We start from the raw sequence: 26,428 nt of genomic DNA, 5'->3' as shown, positions 1-26,428 counted from the left end.
CTCAAAAACCAATGGAATGCAACCGAGACTCGCTTGTGCAAATTTGACTATCGGCACTATATAGCACGACTACACGCCGAAGGCGACCGTTCTAGCAGGCTACTAGCGTGGCTAGCAAAAGGGACACAGAAAGTCACACCCATAAATGCTATACGCCAAGATACAGGCACAATGGTAAACACACAGCAAGAGATTAATGAGACATTCAAACAATACTATAGCACACTGTACGCAACCGAACCCCACCACACCCGCTACAACTGGCAAAGTTATTTCAGCAAGCCCCACTGAAGAGATTACACGCAGAACAAATTATAAACCTTGATAGACCAATCGAAAGAGAAGAAATACTTCAGGCATTAAAACAGTTGACACATAATAAGACCCCAGGTACGGATGGACTCCCCATCGAATACTACCAAACTTTCACACCACAGATAATCGCATCATTCCAAACAATGCTACAAGAAGCATACGAAAAAGGACAACTCACAGAAACACAAAGGGAGGCGACAATTGTAGTCCTACATAAAAAAGGACGAGACCCTTTAAACGTCCGCTCATATAGACCCTTATCCCTATTAAACTCAGACTATAAAATATTAGGGAAAATCCTAGCCAATCGCCTCCTGCCACTAATGACTACCCTGATACACCCAGACCAATCTGGCTTTATACCAGGGGCCGTAATACCTCTATTAATATCAGAAACTTAATACGCATCATGTCCATGACTCCGAGACTAGCTCACTCTAGGGTGGCGGTGTCACTGGATGTGGAAAAAGCCTTTGACACTCTGGGCTGGCCTTTCTTGATGAGAACACTACAAAAAATGGGATTTGGCGCAGGCTTTATACGCTGGATATCCATAATATACACGAATCCCAAAGCACGGATTAAAACCGGCGCAATCATTTCAGAGAAATTCGACATAGGAAGAGGAACATGACAAGGTTGTCCATTATCACCACTATTGTTTGCACTTGCAATAGAGCCACTTGCGGCAAGACTACGCAAGGAAGCAGCAGAATGGGGTATTCCAGACAGCGAAGAATTCCGCATAATTTCATTATACGCAGACAACGCACTAATATATCTACGCAACCACACCATGTCCCTTCTACACATATTGCAATTACTTAATACTTTTGGAGACCTATCTGGCCTGCGTGTTAACTGGGCCAAATCATGCATATTCCCTGTGTGTCCATCCCCAGAACCACATGTCGAAGCGTCAATCAAAAAATGTCTTAAAGTGGGAACACACAACTTTTAAATATTTAGGAGTCCATATTTATCATAGCGCCACAGATCTAAAGGAAGGTAACCTAGATAGATCCATTAGATCAATTAAAAGCTCTATACCCTTTTGGTGCTCACTGCCACTTTCGCCTATGGGAAGAGTGGCTCTGGCCAAAATGATAGTGCTTCCTCGATTACTTTATTACTTTACAGCACTACCACTAATACTACCAAAAACACTCTTCGTACAATTAACCAAACTGCTGATTGAATTGATATGGGCGAACGGTCGCAGAAGGGTGGCTGTAGCTAAGCTTTACCTCCCAGTAGAAAGGGAGGTATGGGGGTACCTCACCTCGAGCTTTATTATTCCAGCAGCACAATTGCACTGGATTACGACTTGGCTACAAGACCCCCCAAATCCAGAGGGACACAAAGTGAGAATGCAACTAAGATGCACAAAGATATTAGATTGGCTCATGGGGGGCACACTCACTTTGCATCATAAAAACACACTAATGACAGTTGCCTAACGTACATGGAACTGATATGTATCACAGGGAACCCATGTACCACTATACTCACCAAAGATTCCCCTACTAGCCATACCAGGGATAAATAAACTACATGACACACTGAGCCTAGCGACATGGACCGCAAAAGGCTTACAACAGATCGGCGACCTATATGAAGACGAGCAATATATAACATACACAAAACTGGCAGAGACATACAACCTAGGACCAGGTGAATTCATCACATATGGGGCACTCAAAGGACTGATACGTAAAACATGGGGCCAAGGCAACTCAGAACCACCAATAGCACCCACACTACAGATATTGGCATGCCATCAAGCATCTCCCGAATATACCAAATACTACAAGCTTATCCCGTAAAAACACAAACACAAGCTAAATCACACTGGGACAAGGCCCTGCATACACCCCTCACAGTGCAACAATGGACCATGGCCCTCACAACCACGTGGGAAATTTCCCGCAATGCCCGCTTCAGATACACTCAACTTAATTATTTACACCAGACATATTTAACCCCACTTCGCATAAAACGTATGTTTCCAAAAGCAACGTCTGAATGTCCACGATGCGGAACCACGGAGGCAGATTTCTACCACATGACCTGGAACTGCCCACCACTACTTCGCACATGGCACACCATCACACAACAGACAGCCAAGTGGTCGGGTCTCATGCTAAATCCCACACCCGAATCCTGCATCTTGGACATACGCCATAGGCGCAACAAGGACAAACAAAAACATAGATGCGCAGACCTAGCGTTCATCATCTTTAAATGACTCATTGCAACACAATGGAAGTCCCCTGGCACCCCAGATATAGACAGGTGGACTAAAGACCTAATTCACTGGGCCAACGCAGAAAAACATGTATTAAACACATTAAGGGACATAGGGATAGTGGTTAAAAACGCGGAGATATGGGACACCTTCCCAGAACAGCTACTCGAAAAAGATGACACTCGCCCGCCCTAGATCACTGGCACAAAGCAGACGACAAATTAAAGTAACAAGACATTCCTACTGAGAACCTCCCTCCAGTACCCGCAGCCTTTCCCTAAAGTAAATACATGTGACTGTTATATTGAACCCCCAACTCCTCCATGGGCCCCGCTGCGCTAACAAATACCCAAAAAGAAGTCGTCAAGTCCCCCAATAGATCATCTCCCCCCGTCAGCATCTTCCCCACCCCCTCAACCTATTATATATCATTTCGTTTTCTTTGTTTTTTTTTATTTTTCATTCATTTTGTTCTCCTCTTTTTAACTTTTTCATCGTTCTTACAGTGCTCCTTTAACCAAATGTAACAAAGATACTAGCTGTAAAATATGTAAAAATTTGCATCATAAGATGATTAGAAGCAAAAATGTGGTAAAGGATCTCCATAACTGCATTATAATTAACACTGTTTATTAAATCACTGTAAGAATTGTTCACTGAAAAATTCAATAAAGAGATTTAAAAAAAAAAGAACAAAAAATAAAAGATACCTTTCCTGCACTTACAAAGCCCATGGAATGGAGTCTGGGGTTTGTAGGGGCTCCTCTGCTCATGCAGGGGCGCCCTCACACTCAGGAACATGCACCCTGCCCTTGGGCTTAGGGACCTACCATAGGGGTGACTTACAGTGTCCAGGCGCAGTGTCCGTGATATAAGACAAGCCTTATATCTACAGTGAAAGGTGCATGCACCATTTGATGCAGGCTGCAATGTTAGGCCTGCAGACACAGTTTGCATGGGCTCCGATGGTTGGCATAATACATGCTACAGCCCATCTGGGACCCCTGGTGTACCAATGCCCTGTGTACCTAAGTACCATATACTAGAGACTTAAATCGGCGCACCAGTATGCCAATTGTGGGGTGAAAAGTTACTATGTAACCAAATTTTGAGGCAAGAGCACATACACTGGGATCCCAGTGTAATGCAGTCGAAACACACTGACACCACACAAAAAGTGGAGGTAACTGTGCTATAAAGATGCTACTTTCCTACAGAGGTCATCTGCCTCTGTATCTCTATTACAAGTACATATTATATAGCAGTTCTGTGGAGCAAATCCTGGGACGTCATGCAACAGGTTCTCCATTGCAGAAGGGTGCTGAACTATAATTATATCTGTGAATAAAGGAATAATATCAAATCCAGTACTGCCAGTGTCCACATGTTTTTGGGCATACCATGTCTTGTTGACTGGCCTTTCTTGGACTCTTCCTGACTCACTTCCTTCCCTTTCTTTGGTGGCAGGATGACGGGAAAATGCTGGAAGTGGTGGACGAGAAAGGAGTGCACTTGCCCATGGAGAGCAGCAAACTACTGAGCAGTCCAGGAAAAAACAACAACTACAGGTAAATGGTCCGCCCAGAGAGAACACCAATGCTAGGCTCATGAGTCCATTATAGCAAGATAATTTGACTGGAAGAGATATGTAGAGGGACATGATAATTGAAGAGTAATAAATAGTTTGCGATAAGACACATTATGATCCATACGAATCTTTGTAATTAAAAATTGATAAACCTTGCTTCTAACATAGTACGATAGAAATACCTAAGTTTGCTATACAGAATCACTATTTGTGCATAATTCAAGCAACTCAGAATTTCCCTTCGCTTGGCTTAGTATCTATGTCTTTCCCAGGTCCTGTTATTGTACAATTACATCACTTTACTTGCTGTAGTCTGTGGATTTGAGGTAAGTTGAGTGGGCAAGTAAAGAGCTTCAAAACGTTACTCCGAGTTAAAACATTGCCATTTAACACTTCACCCTTGTTTGATTTAAAAATGTTTTATTGATTCCTTCCAGGGTGCTTTAGCCCCCCTCCAAGTCCCTTCCACTCATTCCTGGATATCCCTTTGCCACAAAATGGCAGACAGTCCTGCTATATTAAGACCACTAAAACATTATTTTAAACCTGTGATTCGCAAGATTTCTGATCCAAATTGAAAGGGGAAGTCACATCAATGCAGTAGACCTGTCACTGAAAGATAGGATCCATCAGCCTACGCAAATTCAATGCACAAGCACATTAAAAAATGCCCAGACCTTTCCCACACCAGAAAGAGAATTTTAAACCATGTCCTTTCAAACACTAAACCTCTCAATAGAAATGAATAATGTAAAAGTAGGATGGATCATTTACAGATTGAAGCAATGTGCACCCGCTCTCTTTGATCTTATTAGTATGGACCACTCATTTAAGGTTACAATGTATTTTTAATTCTGGTGTAACTCTGAGCATGGACTGGTCATCCACTTTGCATATTTCAACTACCAAATGTGAAATATTGGCCCAACCACTAACCCAGCTGAGGTGCCATTCTGGTCAAACAGGCAAAATAGTAAGCAAGGCTAAAGTTCTTATTGTGCTTAGCATAGCAATTCAGCAAGATGTGTGAATCCCATGTAGGCTGCTGGAAACCAGATCAGATGCTAGAACTATGATTAAAAAGGAATGTAGGTAATAGTTGTCTCGCAGAGATAACTAAGAGATTATCTGTAAAATAGAAACTCCAGATCCTAAGTCGCTCTCACGTATGCTTCACAACAACATTCGTAGTACCACATCATATTTGTTGAAAAATAGAAAAACGCTGAACTCCAGAGCAAAGAAACATAAGCAATCCTCTTACAGTATCATGTAACCCCCCCCCCCTTTAATACAATGGATGTGAACTACTTGTTGAGTACACACAAGAGGAACAATTCTCACCTGCCTACAGAAACATTACCAATATATCTTCTTCCAGTAACTCTTCCCAGTATTTCCTTCAATATCTCTCTACTCTTGAATGCACCTTTTTTCCAGAGGAAAGGAACCCCGACTTCTGGAAGCATTTGATTAACATCTGTCTACTCTTATGACAAATACTAAAAATCTAGTTTATTAATTCTTTCAGGTTTATCATCCTGTCCTAAGAGGTAATGTGGCCAGGCTACATAAGCGATAGTTTTAACACCAGAATTCAGACATGGTAAGTAAAAGAGAAAGCTCTAGGAAACAATTTAGGATCTTTTTTTAGGGAAGAACAGTACAGTTTATATACCGCTTGAACTTTCAGCAGCTTATTACAAACAAGAACAAGACATACACCCTTAGCAGCTAAAAAAGTGAATGGATACATCAGCCATCAATTTAGAGTAGAAACAATCATTCATCTAAAACTATCACCAACAAATCTCAACTAAGTCAGGAAAATAATCCATTAAAATGATGTCCTTGGCATGCCTGCTCTTCAGGTTTCTTCTGCATGCACACGCTTACGAAATCTTTCATGATTAAAAAAAAAAAAATCTTAAAAGGGGTTTAAAATCCGCCACTTAATTACCTGAACTTTCCATTAGCTTAATTCAACGTCACTCAAATTTACGGGCTTTTGATTGGTCGGGATTTCATCATCTACTTTCGCTTCCTGCTCTCTGCTGCTTTTCGGTCCTGCCGTCCATGCCTTGTGTAGTCAGGATGAAGTACTCCTTTCCGGTTACTGGCCAGTGTCGTTCCACATACTACATGCTTCCCAAGGCGCTTTTTGCTGTCCTCCTCCCATAGATTTTACCTTGGATGCTTGTTTTCTAGGCTGTTCTTACTCATCCCTCCTGCCCTGCTTGGAATTGGTGTCCCTTGCTCTGAGCCTAAGTGAGCCAAAACTGAGGCCATCTTGGAACTTAAGGATTCATTGCGACGTTCTTCATAAGTGTCCCTAGAAACTAGCTCATTTAATCCTATAGACTGTGCAGGTTCTCAAGATTGTGAGCTCTTCGGCAATCCAAAGTGCCTAACGTAGTAACAATTCAAAGCGACCTAGATAGGTTTTTCATTTTTATGGAGCTAAACTAATGCGTTTGTATACATTAAAAAAAAAGTATATGCAATTATGGTAAAACGCTCGTTTTGACAGTACAGTAAGTAAAAGCATATATTCGCATAACAATTCCATTTTAAAAGGGCCAGAGCGGCATTGCAACTGCGTGTATCGTCCAATATTGTTTATGTTTTGGAGGTGGTCCACATATCCATGCTTCACAGACGATGCTACAGTGGTTTTATCCATATGGTTCTGCATCGGACATCAAAAACCGTGTGTGTCCCAAACGAAGTTCATTGTCGCAGGAAACCTCTACTTTGTACGCCTGCGCTTGAAAGTATTTCTTCACCATTTGTGAATTGAATTTATTGCACAGGTTATTATTTCCATAAACGACTTTTCAGGGACAGAAAGCATTAAGAGCAAATAATGGTATTTTAATGTGATAACTCACAAGGTGCGTCATCGGCGGTCTACGTCTCAAAGTATTGCAATAGAGCCCAGCGGGAACTTCCTTTTTGTGATCGATTTCACACGTTTCCCTTCATTTTTTTCCCCTACTTTTTTTTTTTTAGTTTTTACCTATAACTGCCGATTTTGGAACTGGGGAAATGGAGAACTGAATTCGAGTCTCCATGTTGGCTCAACGTCCTGTGATTGTGGGCAAATCACTTAAACTCCACTTCCCTTAAAAATAAACCTAAAATATGAATGTGCCCCTACGTAATGTAACTGGTGCTCATGTAAAGAGCTCCAGAACCTTCTGGTCCAGTTTGCTATGATATTGGCTTTGCATCTAACTTCAGATATTGTGTATGATATGCCTGCTGACAGTCTGTGCACTTCCAACTCTTTATGGTGGAAGAAAATGTGATAGATTCCCAGAGCTAAAAGTCAATTATAGTTGATGTATTAATTGTAAAGAGCACTCTGAGCTATTGTACATTGTTTGACAAACATAGCTTCTTTTAGGATTATGTGATACCATTCTGTGATTCTGATAAAGCTCAACATAACTGGTTGATAACTTTAATATGAAGAGTTTATTTAAATATAATTCGCCTAAACAACAAACACACATGCTCATTCAAAAGCTATACCTTAATCCCATTAAGTGTTTGACAAAAGATATGTTTGAAGAAGATGAAGTTCCTATACCGTCCCTTGTAGAAACAATCTAAGTACAAAATGGACTTTGTAATCCAAATAGATGATTCTATGTGGAAAAACTAATACATGCAGCAGAGTTCACAATCCTTAAAGTGGATGTCCTAAGGTAACGTTCAAGTGCAAAGTCTATTTCCTTTTACATGAGTACTGTATTAGAATACTCCGCTGACTTCAGTTATGTCTTTCATCGACTTGAGAAGAATAATACATTGCAAGAATTCCAAATCCTTGAACAAGTTCCGGCTGTACCTACTATACATCACAATTATCTGGCAAGGAAACTATGGACCAGAAAGAACTTATCTTACTTAATCAGTCATGATGGTCACCCCCATTTACAAGTCTCATGAGAGTCTGGTGGCTACATGCGCCATTAAGTCCTCCAGGTATTTAACATGCACTCTATCACAGACGCAAAACGTCTTTCCAAGTGGGGCGTACACTTGATGCACCCTGCCACCCTCCTCTCCTTCTGAAGATGTATATGCTCTATAAATATAGAGAAGTGCAGGACCGACACAGAAGGAAGCACACCCCACGCATTCTAATGCTGTATGTGTCTTGTGGCAAGCAGAGATTCCCTAAAGTTGCATATTGGGAGTTACATAGATACACACAAACTAATCAATACCACTGCCCTATGAACCAACCATGTTTTGCCTAGCACATTTCTGTGAATCATAGACACTGAATTCAGATGTTTTTCATGTCATCTGCGTTAAGGTTCTCTTCGGAGATGCTTTCCCCTTTCCAAAGAGATTAAAACAGTTAATTCCTTCTTGTGAAGAATGTTACCTTACTTAACAAAAGTGGGGTCGTGGCACAGATCCCTCTCCCCACTACTTACTACTTTATTGTCCATTCTACAGACACAGGCCAAAATGAACTGAGCACAGAGATGTTGCACCCCACGTGTGAACGAGCTGTTTACACAAAAACACAGCGCCTGCCACCTGCGCCCAATGTTCTTCTCTCTGAGACATTATTTGCATGGGTACAACTAGTCTTTTTTACTTCAATCAGAACATTTAATCTATATATTATTAGATGTGTTCAGAATAGCTTAAATTTCAATATCAATAGCATACCATCACATCTCCAAAATAGATACCATACTAGTTCTAAACAATCCCATCCAATTCACAGATGTAAAAATGGATAAAGATTGACTAAGGCATAGCAGAGAGGCTGAGGGTTGTCTAGTCGCTGAATTCCGTAGCTTGTTCTATCTCTGAGAGGACAAGTCCACACGACCCCTCTGTATTGTTTGCCAGAAGACTATTTCTGAGAATTCCACCTGCTTCCTGTTGCATTTCTCAGTTGACAGAAATAAGCGACCCATACCTTAATGTGATGTGAGATATGAGGGAAGGCCTTTGGCAACGGAAGTCTTCACTCTGTTTTTGTGAGCATAATTGACTGGTGGCAGCCATCACACTCATGTGTGCGAGGACGAAGGGAGGTGACCGGAAACAAAGCTAGAATAGTCTGATTTGACCCCTCTGGATAGCAGTCAAGCAAAAGCAGAGTAAGCAACCCGTAATGGAGCAGCAGGAAGAATAGCAACTGCTTTTGTCATAAATCTGTTTCTGTCTATGGTATCTGTGTTCGTGTATAAAGCGAAAAAACGGAGAGACAAGTACAGTATTTTGTTTTCCTTCGTATAGTTATTGGGATATTTTAGGCTTTGTATGGTAGTCACCTACTATTTCAAGGAAAGCTGAACTGATAACTAGTTTCCAAGGTAGGGGAGAACATGCTTCTCTTTTAATTGTTTCTGTTTACTGTTAAAACGTAACCGTGTGCAGTGGCCACTTACTCTTACAATGAAATAACTAACGTTGCGTCTTCAACGTGATACAGAGATGCTCCCTCAACCCATTCCTCTGTAGTTTCCAGCTTGCATGAAATCTGTTTCTTATGCTCAAGTGACTCCATCGTCATCCGTCCTCCTGGTGGCAGCACTCACACTTGTATTCGCAGCCCAGGTGCCAAGAGCACTCCCATTACTCTTCCACTCATCAGTGCACATTTTTCAAATGCCAGGGTTAAACAGAACTGATATAGATATTTTTACGGCATCAGTGAACCAATAACGTTGAATTTTCCCCAGTAATATTCGTACCCAAGAACATCCTATGTAGTGAAATATGGCACTGGCCTTTTGGAGACTAACTCCTGGAAAGGCCAGAGCAGCAAGTTATTTGCCAACATTAGAATCATATTCAGGAGGTTAATCTCATCATCTTGTATGGACATCGCGGTGTTTTGAGAAGCCACAGAAATGTTCTTTTCCTGCAGATACTAGATTTGCAGCAGTTGCATTAGCTGTCCATGCATTCTTCAAACTGGAAGACTAGATAGTTGATGACGGTGAAATAAATCCATATCTTAAATCAGCACTGCAGCACTCTTCCTACGTTCCCATTGCTTCACTATTCTGCTTTTAATTCTAGGGTCTGGAATGGAAAGAAGCACTATTCAATGTTCAGTGGAATAAAAATTAAATAGTGTTAAATGGAGAAAAAGATAGCCAGTAGAGCGTTATACGATTGTCTCTGAATTACAGGACGCTAAAAATAAGTATTTTTTAAAATATATATTTTGTTTTTCTGAAATGAGGAAAAGAAATAAAAAGACAATTAATTTCAACATGCACTCATGTGTGCGGAACTTCAGTGGGAGTACATAACAATGCCCAACATAAGGTACACAAAATCGGAAGCATCCAAGCACAGTAAACAGGGAAGTTTAAAGCAACAATTGTGTCGCACTTCCCCTGGGACTACAAGTACCAATCAGGCCTCACGACTTGAGGTGCTTCCAGGGCTACCATCCAGAGAGTCAAATCAAATCAAATCAATCAAATCAAATTGTATTTTATTTATGATTTGGAACTCAGCTGAGGTCCACATAAAATGCACCATACAACAAAACTTTAGTCATATCACTATTTACATCTAAAAACAAATTGAAAACAGGAAAGAAGATGCTCCACAATGTTTTCAAACCTTATAATTACACGCTACATTACTAAAATAAAAGTACAAAGGGAGAAGAAAATGTGGATGCTCACATCAGTGCAATTAAACTTTCGGAAAAGAATAAAAAAAAAAATATTTAAGGCTTTAAGAGCAATACCCGCTATATATAACTGCAAGGTGTAGAGTACCAAAATATAAGTAGAACACAATATGTAGAAGAGAGGAATACCAAAATTTTATCGTGAGGAGCCTTCATATCTCTGCCCCATAATGATAATGTTATTACAGGCGAGTTAAAGCAATAGAGATATTGGTAGTCCTTGCTGCACGACTTCCCATACGGCAAGTGCTCTTAAAATAAGTTTAAAAAACATTTGAAAAAATTAAATATTTTGAAACACAATCTTTCGTTAGGAGGATCATACAGGGCTCAGAGTAACTCAGGCACCGAGAACAAAGAAAGCTGAAGACAGATTGGTTTTAGCCATTTACGCCGGAATGAGGCAAGAGATGGACAAACGAATAATACGTGGATTATGTCTTGAGATTCCGCCAGACAGAAGTTACACTCTTTTGATGTTCCGTGCTATTTCACCAGCAGTAAATTCAGGGGAAGCAATCCCTGGCGAAGCAGCATCCAAAAGCGCCTAACACTATGAGGAATATACCATGTGATGTAACGTTGTGATTTTGTTATTACTAGAGTGTTGACTATATACCGAAAATAACTTTTTGTTTTACAGCTCTCAAGATCTAAGCGGAAGCTCAAAGCCCACGTTGCTTTCTTCAAAATAACTTTCAAATGCCAAGGAGAGAGTTCCAAGACCTGGCTACACTCCAGGTCCAGCCTTTCAAGGGCATTGGAAAAGTTATTACAAAGGCATATTTGACCTTGCTATTGTCTAAAAAGAGTTCTTTCTTTAATCTTGATCTTATGGAGTTTTCCTTGCTCTTTAGAATTGAGGCGGCCAAGCGAATAAACCCTGCTAATCCTTGAACATACGCACTTCTAAGCCCCATTTCCAACCTTAAAGCCGCCACAGAGACTGCCGTATTAACAGACAATAGTTTTCTAAGAATTTTGCCTTCTGACTGATTCAAGAACCCCCAGTTAGAAATATCTGAGTTCCACCCCATATAGCAGGGATGCAGGAAATTTGACTCGATATGCAGATAAAAGATATGAAAAATGCCTTCTCCCTGTGGCTGTAAATAGGGCCCCCAAACCTCTTACCTGACATTCGGCCTTTGATTTATTTGAGGCAATATCGGCAACATCACTAAGGTTCCCGGTGACTATTTTCCCTAAGAAGGGATATGATCTCACAATTTCTAGTTTTGCTTACCCAATGCCCAATGGTAATTGGGAAAAGTCATATTTTTTCCCCCAGAAAACAGAGAACCTTACTTTTTGTAACGGTGATCTTCGGAAAATGTGAGTCAGAATATTTTGATAAATGCTGCAAGCGGTTCTGTAGACCTTTAGGGGTTAAATCAGGAATTATAATGTTGTCAGCATAGAGCAGACAGCAAATTGGGCGCCCACCCAATAGCGGGGGAAACCCTTGCCCTGGGACAAAAAGGAGGGGAGATCTGAAATGTAGAGGGAAAAAAGCAAAGGAGCCAATAGGGAACCCTTTTTTAACACGTTAGATGTAGATATCTTGTGGGATAGACCTCTATTGCCCCCCAAAAGGATTCTACATCAGGTATTGGAGTGGAGAGCTATTACTAACTCAATGAGGGATATAGGTAATCCCAGACTACATAGTTTAGCCCATAATAGATCTCTAGCTACTTTATCACCAACAGTGGAAAAGTCTATGAAGGGGGCATATACCACCTGCCTCTCAGTTTTACATATATTTCTGAGATCATTTGTAGCACAGCGATGTTATCCAGAGTACTATGTTTACGCCTAAATCCAAATTGTTTCAAGGGGATGATATTATTCTCCTCTACCCAAGACGTAAGTCTAGAAAGCAGACATTTGGTAAACATTTTGCCCACAGCATCAAGGAGGGCAATCTGACAATAATTGTCAGGACAGGATCGGTCACCCTTTTTAAATAAGAGTATAATGATACTACCAACCCATGAGGGAGGAATACATCTAGAAAGGTAGCATCTACCAAAGACCACATATAAGATCTAACACCAAGAACTCCTGTCCTGTTTTATAACTGATATGGGAAGTTCATCAGGTCCCATTGCAACAGAAGAGCGCATAACGCGAGTAGCACAGTCGATCTCTTTTATTGATGGAGTAAAAGGAGTATGTATTCCTGAGTTTTCAGGGGGCCGAGATGGAACGACCCCATTTGAGGCATACAGGGAGGCAATAAATTCAGACCAATAGGCTTAGGTGATCGCGACGGGGGGGACAAATTCTCGACCCACAAGCTTCACCCACTAATGCCTAAAAGCACCTTGCTTGGCCCATTCTAGCAGCTTCCCGGAGCTGAATCCAAATCCTATCCCCTGCTTCTTTTGCAAGGCGGGCCTTCACCGCTTCTTTCTCCTTTTCAAAAGGATGACTCTAGCATTCCTTTCCTCAGAGAAAACTAAAAACAGGACCCTAACCAAGTTATTTATTTCTCTATTTAAAATCAAGCAGTGCATGGGGGATAGTTTTCCGGACTACTTTTTGCCCTCCGGATGAGGTGTTGACCACTAGCTGCTTCATGAGAATAGAGAAATATTGCAATTCCATCCCCTCCCAACTAATCAAGTCAGCAACCACGAGTGCTTATATCGCCGAAACACCTGCAACCCTCTTAAAGTTCCACTGGGACCTCCCCGTCTTATTAATAAAACTCTAGGTAAACCCTCCAGACTTTCAGGAAACTAGTGACAATATGGACGTTTCAAGAGTGATAAAAAGCAAATTATGGTCACTATAGGGGGTACTAATAATCCTAAAGTCTTCCAATAAACAATATGATGAATATCCAAGTACTAAATAATCTAAAATGGCCATTCTCCCCGGGGATATATGTGTAATGGAGGCGGGAGAATCCGAGGAGGGCCTGCCATTGGCGATAATACAGTCGTTTTTTTTTTAGAAGGCTGAGGAGAAGTTTACCTCTTTTGTTGGTTTTAATTAGAGGGGGGAAAACACAAGCTGGAATACGAAGTGCTATTTCTCTTTCTACTTCACACATTTGACATAAAGCAAAGTTGGAAATTTTACAGTTTAGGTCTCCCATTAGTATTATCAATGGAGGAAGCTCATTATCTAGGGTGTCCTCAAAAAAGGCAAAAAACATTTGTAACAATGAATCGTAGACTGCCTCTGGGGGCACATAAACATTAATTAGTAACAGTGAAGTGGGGCCTTGCGTAGTATTATGCAATCCAGAGAGTCCTGTCCATTAAACTTCATCCAGCATCCCCCCTATCTTGAGAAAGTTTCGGGGACATCCCCTACTGCAGTAGGTACATTTCTCAGCTGCCATGCATAAATCCATACCCCACCTCCACTTGTGCATGGTGGGTACCTCCAGTGCCCCAAAGAGCCTGGGCACATCCGTTTTAGCCTCCACCAGAACAAAGGCACTAAGGAATTTAAAGCATGGGAGGTCACCATCATTGGGGACTCCTAGCAGTACATATTTCGGGTCAAGCAGGAGAGTAACTTCCAGTAAAGTGCTGAGTTCCTGAATAATTCTTAACCAGTAAACCTATATGAGAGGGCACACCCAGAGTGTCTGTATGAGAGTCCCAATAGCCCCGGCTCAGCGCAGACATGTTGGTGCAGTGGCCCTTCCCATACTGTGCAATCTGAGCCAACCGTTGTAGGAGGGTGGCCTGGTTTGTAGTGGGTACCACAGGTACTTACACCTTAAATGAGGTCCAGTTATCCCTTATTAGTGAAATGTAGTCAGTCTCTAGAAGCCAGGCTGTCTAGAGGTAGATGTAGGCAGGGCAGCCAAGGGTGAACTAGGAGACTTGCAAAGCTCTTGCAATACCACTGTAGTTACACAGTACTCACACACATGAAAGACAATACTCAGTGTTACGAAAAATAAAGGTACTTTATTTTAGTGACACAAGGCCATAAATACTTTGATGACTATTCTCCCTTCGGAGGTAAGTAAATTACACAACATATACACTAGTAACCAAAAACAGGTAAGTAAACAGTAAAAAATGGTGCAAATAGTGAAAATCACAATAGGTTGGTTTGGCCCTGGGGGAACACAAACCACATAGTAAAATAGTGGAATGTGAAATTCGGTTTCCCACCTAGGCAAGAGTAGTGCGTAGAGGGGCACTAGGAGTGTAAGATAGGACCAAAGGTAAGTAAGATACCCCACCCCAGAGCCCAGAAAAGCAGGAGTAAAACACATCAAGTTTCCTAAAACACATTAGAAGTTGTAATAGAAGACAGTGCAAGAACCAGAAGAGACTGCATGACACCAACGATAAATTCCTGGACCTGAAGACCTGTAGAAGAAGGGGACCACGTCCAAGAAGCACTGAAGAGTCCAGGAAGAACGGGAGCCTCTGCTAACCCAGATGAAGGTGCAAAAGAAGAACCACCGGTGAGAAGATAAAGTCAGAATTGTACTAAAGAAGATAGATGCGGGTTCCTGGTTGGGACAGAAGATGTCCCACGCCAGATGGATGATTGCAGTCTGGTTTGAGTTGCTGGATTTCGCGAACAAGCCCTCGTAAACGCAAAGCTCATGGTTTGCGGAAAATGGTGTTGCCCGGGCCCAGGAAGGACCAGGTCGACTCTACCCAAGAGAGGGAGACAGAGGGGGCTCTCAGCAACTCAGAGAGCCCTCAGAAGACCAGGCAGCGCGCACAGGAGTCCCACAACACAGAGACAAAGAAGGTGCAAATGGAGGCCCACACAGCATGACACAAAGGATTCCCACACCACGGGAGAACCACTCAGGGAGCTATGTGTCACCGGATGGAGTGCTGGGCGCCTAAGCTGTGCTGTGTGTGTGCAAAGAACTTCATGGAGGTCACACACATGCCTTAGCAAGAGCAAGTCACGCTGTGCATGGGGGTACTGTCATGCAAGGGGAGGCAAGCCCTTACCTCCACCAAAATTGGACAGCTGGACGTTGGAACTGTCGGGGTCACTTTTAGTTCACTACCTGTGTCGCTGGATCCACGCCTGTCATCGGGAGAGGGAACCCAAGCCACCGGTTGTCGCTGCAGAGGTGCCTGCTGAAGCAGGGAAGGGACTCCCACACTCCACAGGAGATTCCTTTGGTGATCTGGTGCAGGCTGAAGACAGGCAGTCCTCGGAGCGTACACAATCTGGAAACTGTTGCAGTTGCTGGCAGGAGCTGAAGTTACAAGGTCGCAGAAGTCGTCTTTGCTCTTTTGTTGTAGTTTTGTAGAGTTCCTGGAGCAGTCAGCGGTTGATCCATCAGTAGAAGATGAAGTAAAGGATGCAGAGGATCCCTGCTGGAGTCTTGCAATCTGAATCTGAAGAAACACCCAGAGGAGAGACCCTAACTATCCCTGAGAGGGGGATTGGTCACCAAACCAGGTAAGCACCTATCAGGAGGGGTCTCTGACTTCACCTGCTTGCACTGGCGCTCAGATGCTCCCAGAGTTCCCTGACCATCCTGAAAACAAGACGGCAGAACCCAGGGTAACTCTGGAGGAGCTCTGGGCACCACCCCTAGGTTGGTGATGGACAGGGGAGTCACTCCCCTTTTCTTTGTCCAGTTTCACACCAGAGCAGGGACTGGGGGTCCATGAACCGGTGTAGACTGGAATATGCAAGGGGGGCACCATCTGTGCCCTTCAAAGTATTTCCAGAGGCCCTGGGAGGATACCCCTCCCATGCCTGTAACACCTATTTCCAAAGGGAGAGGGTGTACCACCCCTCTTCTAAAGGAAATGCATTGTTCTGTCTTCCTGGAATTGAGCTGCTCAAGCCCCAGGAGGGGAGAAGCCTGTCTGTGAGGTGGCAGAAGCTGGGGCAGCAGTGAAAACATCAGAAGGCTGGTATGGCAGTACTGGGGGTCCATAGTGGAGTCCCCAGGATGCGCGGAATTGGAAAACCAATACTGGAATCAGTATTGTGGTACAGTTCACACTTGTTAGACACCTTACATGGCCATATTCAGAGTTACCATTGTGAAGCTGTGCATAGATATTGACCTATGTGCAGTGCACACTTGAAATGGCGTCCCCACACTCACGAAGTCTGGGAAAATGGGCCTGGAAGATGTGGGGCACCTCTGCTAGTGCAGGGGTGCCCTCACTCACAGGTACTTTGCACCCAGTCTTCAGGGTCTGAAGGCCTGACATATAGGTGAATTATAATTGACCTGGTGCAGTGAAAATGGCTGTGAAATAGTGCATGCACTATTTCACATAGGCTGCAATGGCAGTTCTATAGAAATCTTTGTATGGGCTTCTTATGGGTGGCAAAGGAAATGCTGTAGCCCGTAAGGATCCCCTGGAACACCAATGCCCTGGGTACCTAGGTACTATATATTAGGGACTTATACGGGGGGTCCAATATGCCAATTTGGAATGAAATACTGGGTTACCAGTATGTAGGGACACATTTGGAACAGAGAGAGCATAAGCACTGGAGTTCTGGTTAGCAGGACTCCAGTGACACAGTTAAGCACACTGTCAAAAACAGTGGCAAGTAGGCCACAAACCATAAGCACTGGGGTCCTGACTAGCAGGATCCCAGTGACACAGTCAAAGCACACTGACAAACAGGCCAAAAATAGGGGTAACCATGCTAGAAAGAGTATACTTTCTCACAACGGTAATATGCCGTTAACAATAATTTAAACTGTATTAATTAATTAATTAACAGCAGACAAGATTTTATGACCACCTCTCTAGGATGCATCAGCGCCACCTCCCAGTCAATGTCCTGTAGCTCCGGTATGTCCCGTACTCATCTCCCTTGGAGTGAATCCAGATTGTCTGGCATGTTTTTATTTAACGTCTTATACCTTTAAGAAGTTCCTCTGAGTATACACCCTTCTAGTGGGGGTTATTCTGGGATCTCTATCTTCCCTAATACCTCAGCCCACCAGGTGTGTCACAACTGAGCATATTTCAGGAAGCGTATGGAATGTAGACTGTATTTCCATTGAACAGAGGAGAAAGGCATTAGATCCCCATCTTCCAGGATGTCCCCAATGGTAGATATGTTAAGTGTGTCCCAGGATCCAAATCCCTGGAGTTTAGCCAGTTCACCCAGCTGTGTTTCCCTCTAAAGGGGCATTTCCCTGGTGACTGTGCGTGCCAAAACAATAATTTCTGTTGCCTTGTGCCAAACTGCCAACGATACTGGAGTTGTTGGTGGCTGCGGCTGGGCCCACTGCCCACCACAGAGGTAGTGTAGATGTGATCTGTGCTCTAACATAGCCTAAACTTGGAATGATCTTGGGGGCACAAAGATCCAGTCATGTATGTTAATTAAGTGGGCTGCCCAGTATTATGCCTCTAAGGCGGGGAGAGCGGTCCCACCATTGTATGGGTTGCGCTGCAGTGTTCTGAGTGACACTCTAGGGTGGCCCCCAACCCAGATGAGAGTCCTCACTTTCCCATCTGTTCTGGTGAACACAGCCTTTGCGATTTGATAACGGGTGTTGTGGAGCACTTGGGAGCATAATCATTTTAAAGCGAGCTGCCTGTAGCAGCAACGAAAGAGGAAACCCCTTTCCAGTGCACAATGTTGGCTTGGACATTTAAAACCACCCCTTCTAGGTTACAGAAAAACAGAGCTTTTTCTGCAGTGTCATGAAAATCCCTCGGTACCTAACACTATCCAGAGCCGTCTAGGTTAGCGATTGATCCACCTGACACCACAGGGAGTTCAGCACCAATTTATCCCTATTAATTCTATACCCCAGTGTGCCCCATAATCCCCCAAAATCTGGAAGAGCACCGGGATTGTGGTTTCTAGTTGAGTTATATACAAAAGTATATCATCAGCATAGAGCAATTTATTTGTTTTTGATCTCGTCAGTTTCCGATATTCAGAATCCCCAGACATTTGGGCGCGTTCTCACTGTACAGGCAAGGGACTCCACCATAAGGGCGCAAAGGAGCAGAGACAGGGAACAGCCCTGTCAGGTCCCCCTCTCAATTGGGAATTCTGAGGACAACACCCCATTCACTCTAACTGCTGCTACTAGATGGCAATAGAGCACCGCCACCCACCTTCTAAAATTTGGATCGAACCTCCGGAGTGTTTGTTCAAGAAAGGGCCAGTGTGTTGCATCAAATGCCTTTTCGGAGTCTAGGGAGATAAAGACATGGGGAGGCTTCCGGCTCTGCACAGTTGCCAACCAGTTGTGAGTGTGCCTTAGGTTGAGCACTTAGACCTACTGGGCATGAATCCTGATTGGTCCCTATGTATTAAGGGTGTGATAACCTGTGAAAGCTGTATAGACAGAATTGTGGCCAAGATTTTGACTTCTACATTTAGTAGTGAGATCAGACGATAGGAATAGCACCGATCCCTAGGCTTACCTTCATTTGGTATCACAATGATAGTGGAAATAGGGGACTGAGGGGGGAGGGCGCAGCCTCTTTATTGTGACTCTCATTCTCCTGTGCCACCTCAACGTTGAACCCTTCGCTCACGTGAATTGATGCTGTGTCCTTCAGCTTTCCATATCCATTCATAGGCAGGGCTCTGAGTATTCCTCCCAGCGTCCTGCCTGTGTCAACACCACCTTCACCCCATCAGCGCCAAGGCTCAACATCCCTCAGACCCATGCCACTTTCAAACCTGGGGCCCGACTCCTCTCGCTGTGCTACCACAGTCGGTTATTGTGCCCTTGGCCTCTTCCACTACAGGTGTTGCACACAGATGGTGCAGTCTAGTCTGGTGATTACTGTCGCTATCCTGAGCCCCCTGTCTCGGCCTGGCTTTTTGGCAACCCCCTGGCTCCTTCAGTGAACCATGGGTCACCTGAAAACCTCTGTACCAGTTTCAAAACTGCTGCAGTCGGTTCTCCATGCTTTGATACCTGTCACCTCTCAACCGGATCCACCTGCAAGTTCCCTGCAACCTCCACAAGTCAAGCTAGTCCAAGTTCTTGTAGCAACTGAAAGCTCCCACAAGTCAGTGTAAAGTACATTAGGATCTTCACCCTCAGAGTTATGGCCGGAGTTCATTACTCTTTGTTGTATCCAGAAAAACCTAAGATCACCATGGAGGAAGGACCCAATTCTTCACTGATCCCAACAGAATATGGGATTGGATTGACTTTGGAAATTCCCTTCCTTAGCTAAGAGGGATTGCACCAGACCTCCCCGACCAAAATGGGGACTGAGAAACCGCTTTGGCACAGGTCCTTCCTCCTCCAAATCGAAAACAACACTAATGAAACCACCGGGACTTGAGCAAATTATTGAGGACTGCCATTAGGCACTCGAAGCCTCTGCAAACCTGGGGTTGGAGCCAATGGCGGTGAATCAGATTCTTCTCTAGCATCTACTCTACTCTCCTGGCCATCCCATTGGTGACACCACAGACTGCAGAGACGATAATTTGAGGTTCTCGCTCGTCTGTGTGGGTGATATGGTTATTCCATGATGCTGCATTTTATTACTGTTTGTACTTGCTTTAACCTTTCTAGTACCACCCTTATTTCTATAAGTGCAGCCATCCCTGGCAACCCAGCCTCCCCATAACATATTACCGGGCCCACCTCACCTACAAGATGCTAATGGACCGGCACATCACACCCGACCGAGTTAAATGCCATGGCCACCCCCCCCACTTCATTCTCTTAACCACAGTTCAACACTCAGTTTGGGTGTTCCCCCCGTTGTGCTAAGCCCTGTTTGTTCTCATTTCCACACCTTTTCAGAATCCTCACCTTTCCCCAAACCCATTACGTGGAGGCATGCGCTACATACACTTTTTTACCACTGAGGCAATGGAGACACACGGAAACAGCCTTGTATCCCCCGTACCCTACTGACCCCCCAACCACAATACTTTCAATCGTCACCACATGGGATCTCTGACCCTCAACTAGGTTCCTCACCCTCAAGATCAAAGGTATGCGCACTGCACAGAAATGACACTCAATTTACTCTAACCCTGAAGGGCATCATCCACACATAATACTCCTTCAGTAGACACATACTACCAGCGGAGAGTTGCCTAGATTTCAGAAAACATGGCAAGGCACCATATACACCACTGCATTTTCAGTATATGCCAAGGGACCATTAATATGAATCAGACCAGGGGTCCCCTTCTTCCAGCCTGGTGCCACAATGATTGATAAGGATGGATGCTTTGTTTTGTTTAAGGGGTAACTTAACGCTCCTCCTCTAGATTGACAGCATTTATGCCCCTAGTACACACCAAGGCTCCTTTTGGGCAGCACTCTCAGGCCACTTAGCACATAAGACATACCTACCATGGATACTCGGGTGGCTATAACTGGGCTCTGGACCTCCACAAAGATCAATTCCATCCTCCTCTCCCCCACTCCCTGCCATAATCAGATGGATTGTTTTGTGATCTGGGCACAATATTAGGGGCTGGTAGATGCCTGGCGGACCCTTAACCCAATGTATCACGTATACTTGTTTCACTCAATACCCAATGACCTATTTGTGCACCTAGATGGCATTGTGTTCCCAATCTCTTGCCTCATCCCTCCACACAGTGGATTATCTAGGTGGGGTGGAGTTTGATAACAATGCACACATAGTGGTCGTACCCTGGGAGACCCCCTCCAATTCCCACCTTGCGCTTGTCCTGTGACTGTCTGGATTACTCAGCATTCCGAGACTCCCAAAGAACCCATATTCTTAAGTATTTCACTGAGAAAACAACACTGCCTCATACACACTCCTCGAGGGGGATTTCTTCAAGTTTGTCACCCCTCCAACTACCTCCAGGAAGTTGTGAGAGTGTATTGTACACTTGACAAGGAAATCACTGAGGCAGAACAATGACTGCCGTGCTAGAGCCCCAGGTGTAACATGATGCCTCCTATCATCCTGTGTTAGTGGAGGTTATGCGTAAACATGCCTCCTTAATTGAACGCCTGTGCTGTTGCAGTCTTACTGCATACGTAGCCAGAGCCCATATGGAGGGGGATAAATCTGGTGGATCCTTGCCTAGTTGATTCACCAGAAACAATGCTACCACCCCCTTTTAGAACTCCGCTCCTCTGCTGGTCTGACTCTTCGCAAGCAGCTTGCCATCTTAGCTAAATTTTGCTGCTTTAATTCAATCATCTATAAGGTGCCGCGACACAACAGGAATAGTGATAGTGAGTCATTCTTCTCCACCCTTGCCATATCGAGTATTAAAACCACTACACATGACGTTCTAGGCACGATTAATGAAGCCCTCAAGATAGGCGAGTTCCCACTCTGAGAATCTCTCTTTGTACCTATCCCTAAGCCTCACTGCGACCCGACTGACACGGCTTATTACTGTCCCAAAGCTTTGTTAGGGACAGTGTATAAGATCTTAGGGAAGAAACTGTCTGATCATTACACTCAGATCCTGCCAGACCTCATCTATCCAGACCAAAACAGGTTTATCCCAAGGCGCTGTACCCACAACTTCCAAAGTTTCTTCCACATACAGAAACAAGTACGGAAACTTTATCCGCATGCAGCTGGTCTGGTGTGGGACATGGAGAAAGCATTCAACACCATAGACTGGACGTACCTCTTCTCCAGACCTACAAATATGGGCATTGGGGACTGTCTATTAGCCTGCCGCAAACGTTTATGTAATGAACATAACCTTCTGAGTCAGAATGAGCCACCTCATTTTGGAAGCCTTTCTAGTAGACCGCGGCACATGTCAGGTGTGTCCGCTCTCTCCACTTGTGTTCGAGATGGCTATGGAACCACTGGCTATCCAACTCGGCCTCCTAGCTGGGCAATTCCTCATTTGATGTCAGCTACAGAATGCTTGTCTCCAGTTATGGCACATTCGGGATGCAGAACCCCCATTGCATTCAGTACTCAAAACCATACTTACCATGTGTAAGGTATGACGATTTATCACATGGCTATACAGAGCTCTCTGAACCCACACTGGAATTTTGTTGTCCTTCCTAAGTACCAAATGGGATGACAAAATTAGGAGGTTATTCCATAATAAGAAATGGACATAAGTGTTGACCTTTCCATACAAGGTCTCCCGAAATACGAGATTTAAAAACATACAATTTCACATTTTGCACCGGGCATACCGTACCCCTGTGCATTTCCCAGCAGTGAACCTAACCTGCCCTAGATGTCAGGCAAGTTGCGCAGGCCCACAACATATGTTGTGGTCATGCCTGCCTTCATGATTGCTGGCAAGGCATATACACTACCCTGCAGGATGTTACCAAACTCACAGATTTAAATTCCTGGAAGGTCTGTGCCCGTGGCATTTTTAAACGCAGGAAACATGTCATTTGCATACAATTTGCCAGTTTACCCTTCCTGTTAGCTGTTTCACTACACTGGAAAGACCCGCAAGTCTCATTACTGAAGGCATGGGAGGGCTTGGTCTGGTTGTGGGGACTGCGGAGGGCACAGTTGTTCGCAATGAGGAAGCCTGTCGCATCCTTAGATGCCTCCTCTCTCTTGAGTGAGACACCATCATTTTGCAGTTTGTCTATCCCACCACACCAAATTACTCTCCAAGACTCTCTAGCAAAGATACCCATTGCCTAATCATTCATTATACACACTCCCTTACAACCTGTCTTGCTTTTCCACAAATGAGCAGCTAACATGCGTCATCAACTCCTTAGGTTATAAAAAAAAAAAAAATTGCACATTAGATGCACTGCCCTGTGACACAGGTTCGTCCTCAGTCGCCCCACTCTTGATTTTTTAATAGCTTTCTAGAAATACATGCTTCCACCCTCCAACTCAATATTGTCTCTGTTTCCCCTTCTCAGTCTTGTTTCTTGTTATTTTATTGGGGAGACTTACTCTGCCATCGGCTCTACAAACAAATAATATTACTATTTGTAGTCAATTTTCTTTCATTTTCTCATGTGTTTTTTCCATGCATATGCTACAGACTGTTATTGTATTTCTCTATAAGGTTCTCTAGTTACCCAAAATGGGGGTTGGCGGGAGTTTCTTGATCAAGATGGCAGCCCCCTAGATACTTAGAAAAACCCTGCATGGGCCAGCGTATTGTACGTCCACCGCCCCAGGATTCAACAGTGCATTCCCCTGTAGATATAGCCTCCTGGAGGAGGACCACGTCTTGCTGCAGTCATTTAATGTATTGTGCCACCAGTCTGTGCTTTACTTTGTTGCCCAGACCTTTCACATTTCAGGTTAAGATTGTAAAGCCCAGATATTCAAGGTGACTAGACTGTGCCATGTTGTAAAATTACTGTACTGTGAATGCGAGCAATAACCTCCACAGCCATAATTGGGCAATCGTGCCAGTGGTTCCCTTCCACAATCAATAAAAACACTATTAAGGAAACACAACAATGCCCCCTTCCCCAATAGCCCCCCACCCCACACTCTGTTCCCCAGTGCTAAACCATATTACCTAGGCAAACCCATGTGCAAGGAGACCATGAGAGGTCTGTAGCCCATCACTCTTCTGAACACTCAAACCCCAAACTGTAACAACACTCAACGAATGCTCAAGTTTACTCTCAGCTCCACCCAGGAACCCCGGGGGGGGGGGGGTATACATGGAAATCAAGTCCCTTCTGAATTCTCTGGCTCTGGTTCAATGGACTGTCCAAGCATCATTGTCCCCTTTTGTCTGGGATCGTGTCACACACTGGGGAGGTTTGTCCTGTATGTTCATGCTCAGGGTTGGCGATTGCCAGTGCTAGTGGGTGCGATTCATCCAAGACTGACGACTGCTCCCCTTCTGTGGGGTCCCGTAACACCACCTCCAGCGGGTTGTCTGGCTTTGTCTTTTGGCACACCAAGCACTGCTTCCCCTTGGTTCTACTATAACCCAGCACTCCGCACATGCTGCAAATCTGGCTGAGGAGTCCTTTTATGACCCAGCACTGTGGTCTGTCCTTGTCATCTCCTCATTGACAATTTGTCCTAGAGTCGTGTACCTGCCTCATGAAGGGGACTTAGGCCGGGCAATTCCCCCTCCCATCTTTTCAGTCGTGGCGATTGAAAGAAGATTGACTTCCTCAGTAAAGGGCCTTATGTTTTGCAGGAAACAGCAATATATATTGTATTTGTAGAGCCCACAGCTTCATTTAACAGAGTTAAGGTGCAGCACTGCCTCTGGACTTCACATGTGTAATCCAAGACTAACAAGATTTTTGAGTTCCCGTGCCGTACTTCACCCCACTGGTGCACCTCTAGCAGTATCATGCCCCGGTTGAGGAAGTTAAAAGACGTGCTATCACTGGCAGAGAGGAAGCCCCAGGTGGCGACCTCCCACCCAGGTCCCTGTGGGAACATTCTGTGACAAAGCAGGAGGAGAACTGCACACCAGGGAGAGAAGCCCTTAACCATTACTCCGAAAATGCCCCCATGTTGGTGCCCTCGACTCCTTCTTGGAAGCCCACAAAGTGCAGATTGTTTCGCCATGCACGGTTCTCATTATCTTCCAGTCTGCAGACCACATTGTTGGTGGTGGCACGGATGCCTGCCATGTCCCCATGAAGTCCCTTAACCACATCCTCTACTTCAAATATCCTGTTTGTGGCCTCGGTGACCCTTGCTGACACCTTTCGTAGGTCCTTTCATAGAAGAGAGACTTTGGATCTCACTTCTGCTATTCAGCCCTCCAAGGCCTCCTGGGATGATTGGATTACTAGAAGCCACGCCATGTTATCTGGCATAGTCAGTGTCCCCACCTGCTGCTCCTTCTGCAGGGAGCCACCTTCGTATAACAGTCCATTTTCCCCTGCCTTGGGAGGTTTAGGATGTTTGTCTTTAGCCATTTCTCAGGCACCCAGCACCACCACACGGAAGCAGAGTCAATGCTTCAGGGATCACCCCAGGGGCAGAGGACAAAACCTCAGGCAACTACTCCCCTCTTCTACTGTAGCAAGGTCAAGAGCGACAAGGACATTGGCTGTAGCACCCTCTGATTGTGCAATGTCTTCAGACTGGGGCCTGAGAAGGAAGTGGACGACGGCCACAGCTGCCCCATGTCAGCGCAACAAGGAGAGTGAGGATGAAGAGTTGTTGGTGAAATCGTGCCAGTGGCACTCAGTAGTGGGACTCCACCAGTTCAGGCACCACTGGTATCACTCAGGCCCCCCGCAACTGGGATCCAGTTGGGAATGTTCATTTTCACCCTGGATGGGGCTCAGAATTCAGTCTGTGGCCTATGGTTGTGGGTCAAAGCTAGCGTAACCTCCCGCCACTGCCACTCAGAAACAAAAGGGGCCCAACTCACCTGGTTATAAATGGGAGGGCTGGACTGCCTCTCTTGGGTACCCCATCGAGGGCCCCTGGTTATTGGCCTCAACAGCACTCCTGCCACTAGCTTAATGAACCCATGCACTCTGGCCCTCCTCTGTCGTCACAGCAGTGAGGAAACAGGTGCTGCCTTGGGCAGGGCATAGTGCAACAATCCAGAAGGCAGCCTGCCTTCTCCAATGGCCTCCAGTCCCTGGGCCCGCAGATCCTCTGCCGCATTCAGCACCTCTGTATGCCTCCATAGTCCGCAGTACACCATGTCCACACTCCGCTAGCTTGATCCAAGAGTGAGGGAAGGGAGGGCCGCTGTCAAGACA

At 44.6% G+C, this 26,428-nt stretch overlaps 1 protein-coding gene across 1 annotated transcript in view; it reads left to right on the top strand.

The window, feature by feature from the left end:
• The window catches only part of SLC4A8 (solute carrier family 4 member 8), a 626,941-nt gene that overhangs the window by 561,150 nt on the left and 39,363 nt on the right, over positions 1 to 26,428 (top strand). Inside the window, exon 23 of the mRNA XM_069230889.1 lies at positions 4,031 to 4,131. Within this exon, the coding sequence (XP_069086990.1) occupies positions 4,031 to 4,131 (101 nt within the window). The remainder of the gene's footprint in view (positions 1 to 4,030; positions 4,132 to 26,428) is intronic.

Source organism: Pleurodeles waltl, chromosome 4_2, assembly GCF_031143425.1.
Source record: "Pleurodeles waltl isolate 20211129_DDA chromosome 4_2, aPleWal1.hap1.20221129, whole genome shotgun sequence".
Taxonomy (NCBI): Eukaryota; Metazoa; Chordata; class Amphibia; order Caudata; family Salamandridae; genus Pleurodeles; species Pleurodeles waltl.
The sequence above is the reverse complement of the archived record's forward strand: the minus strand, read 5'-3'. Positions and strand labels throughout refer to the sequence as shown.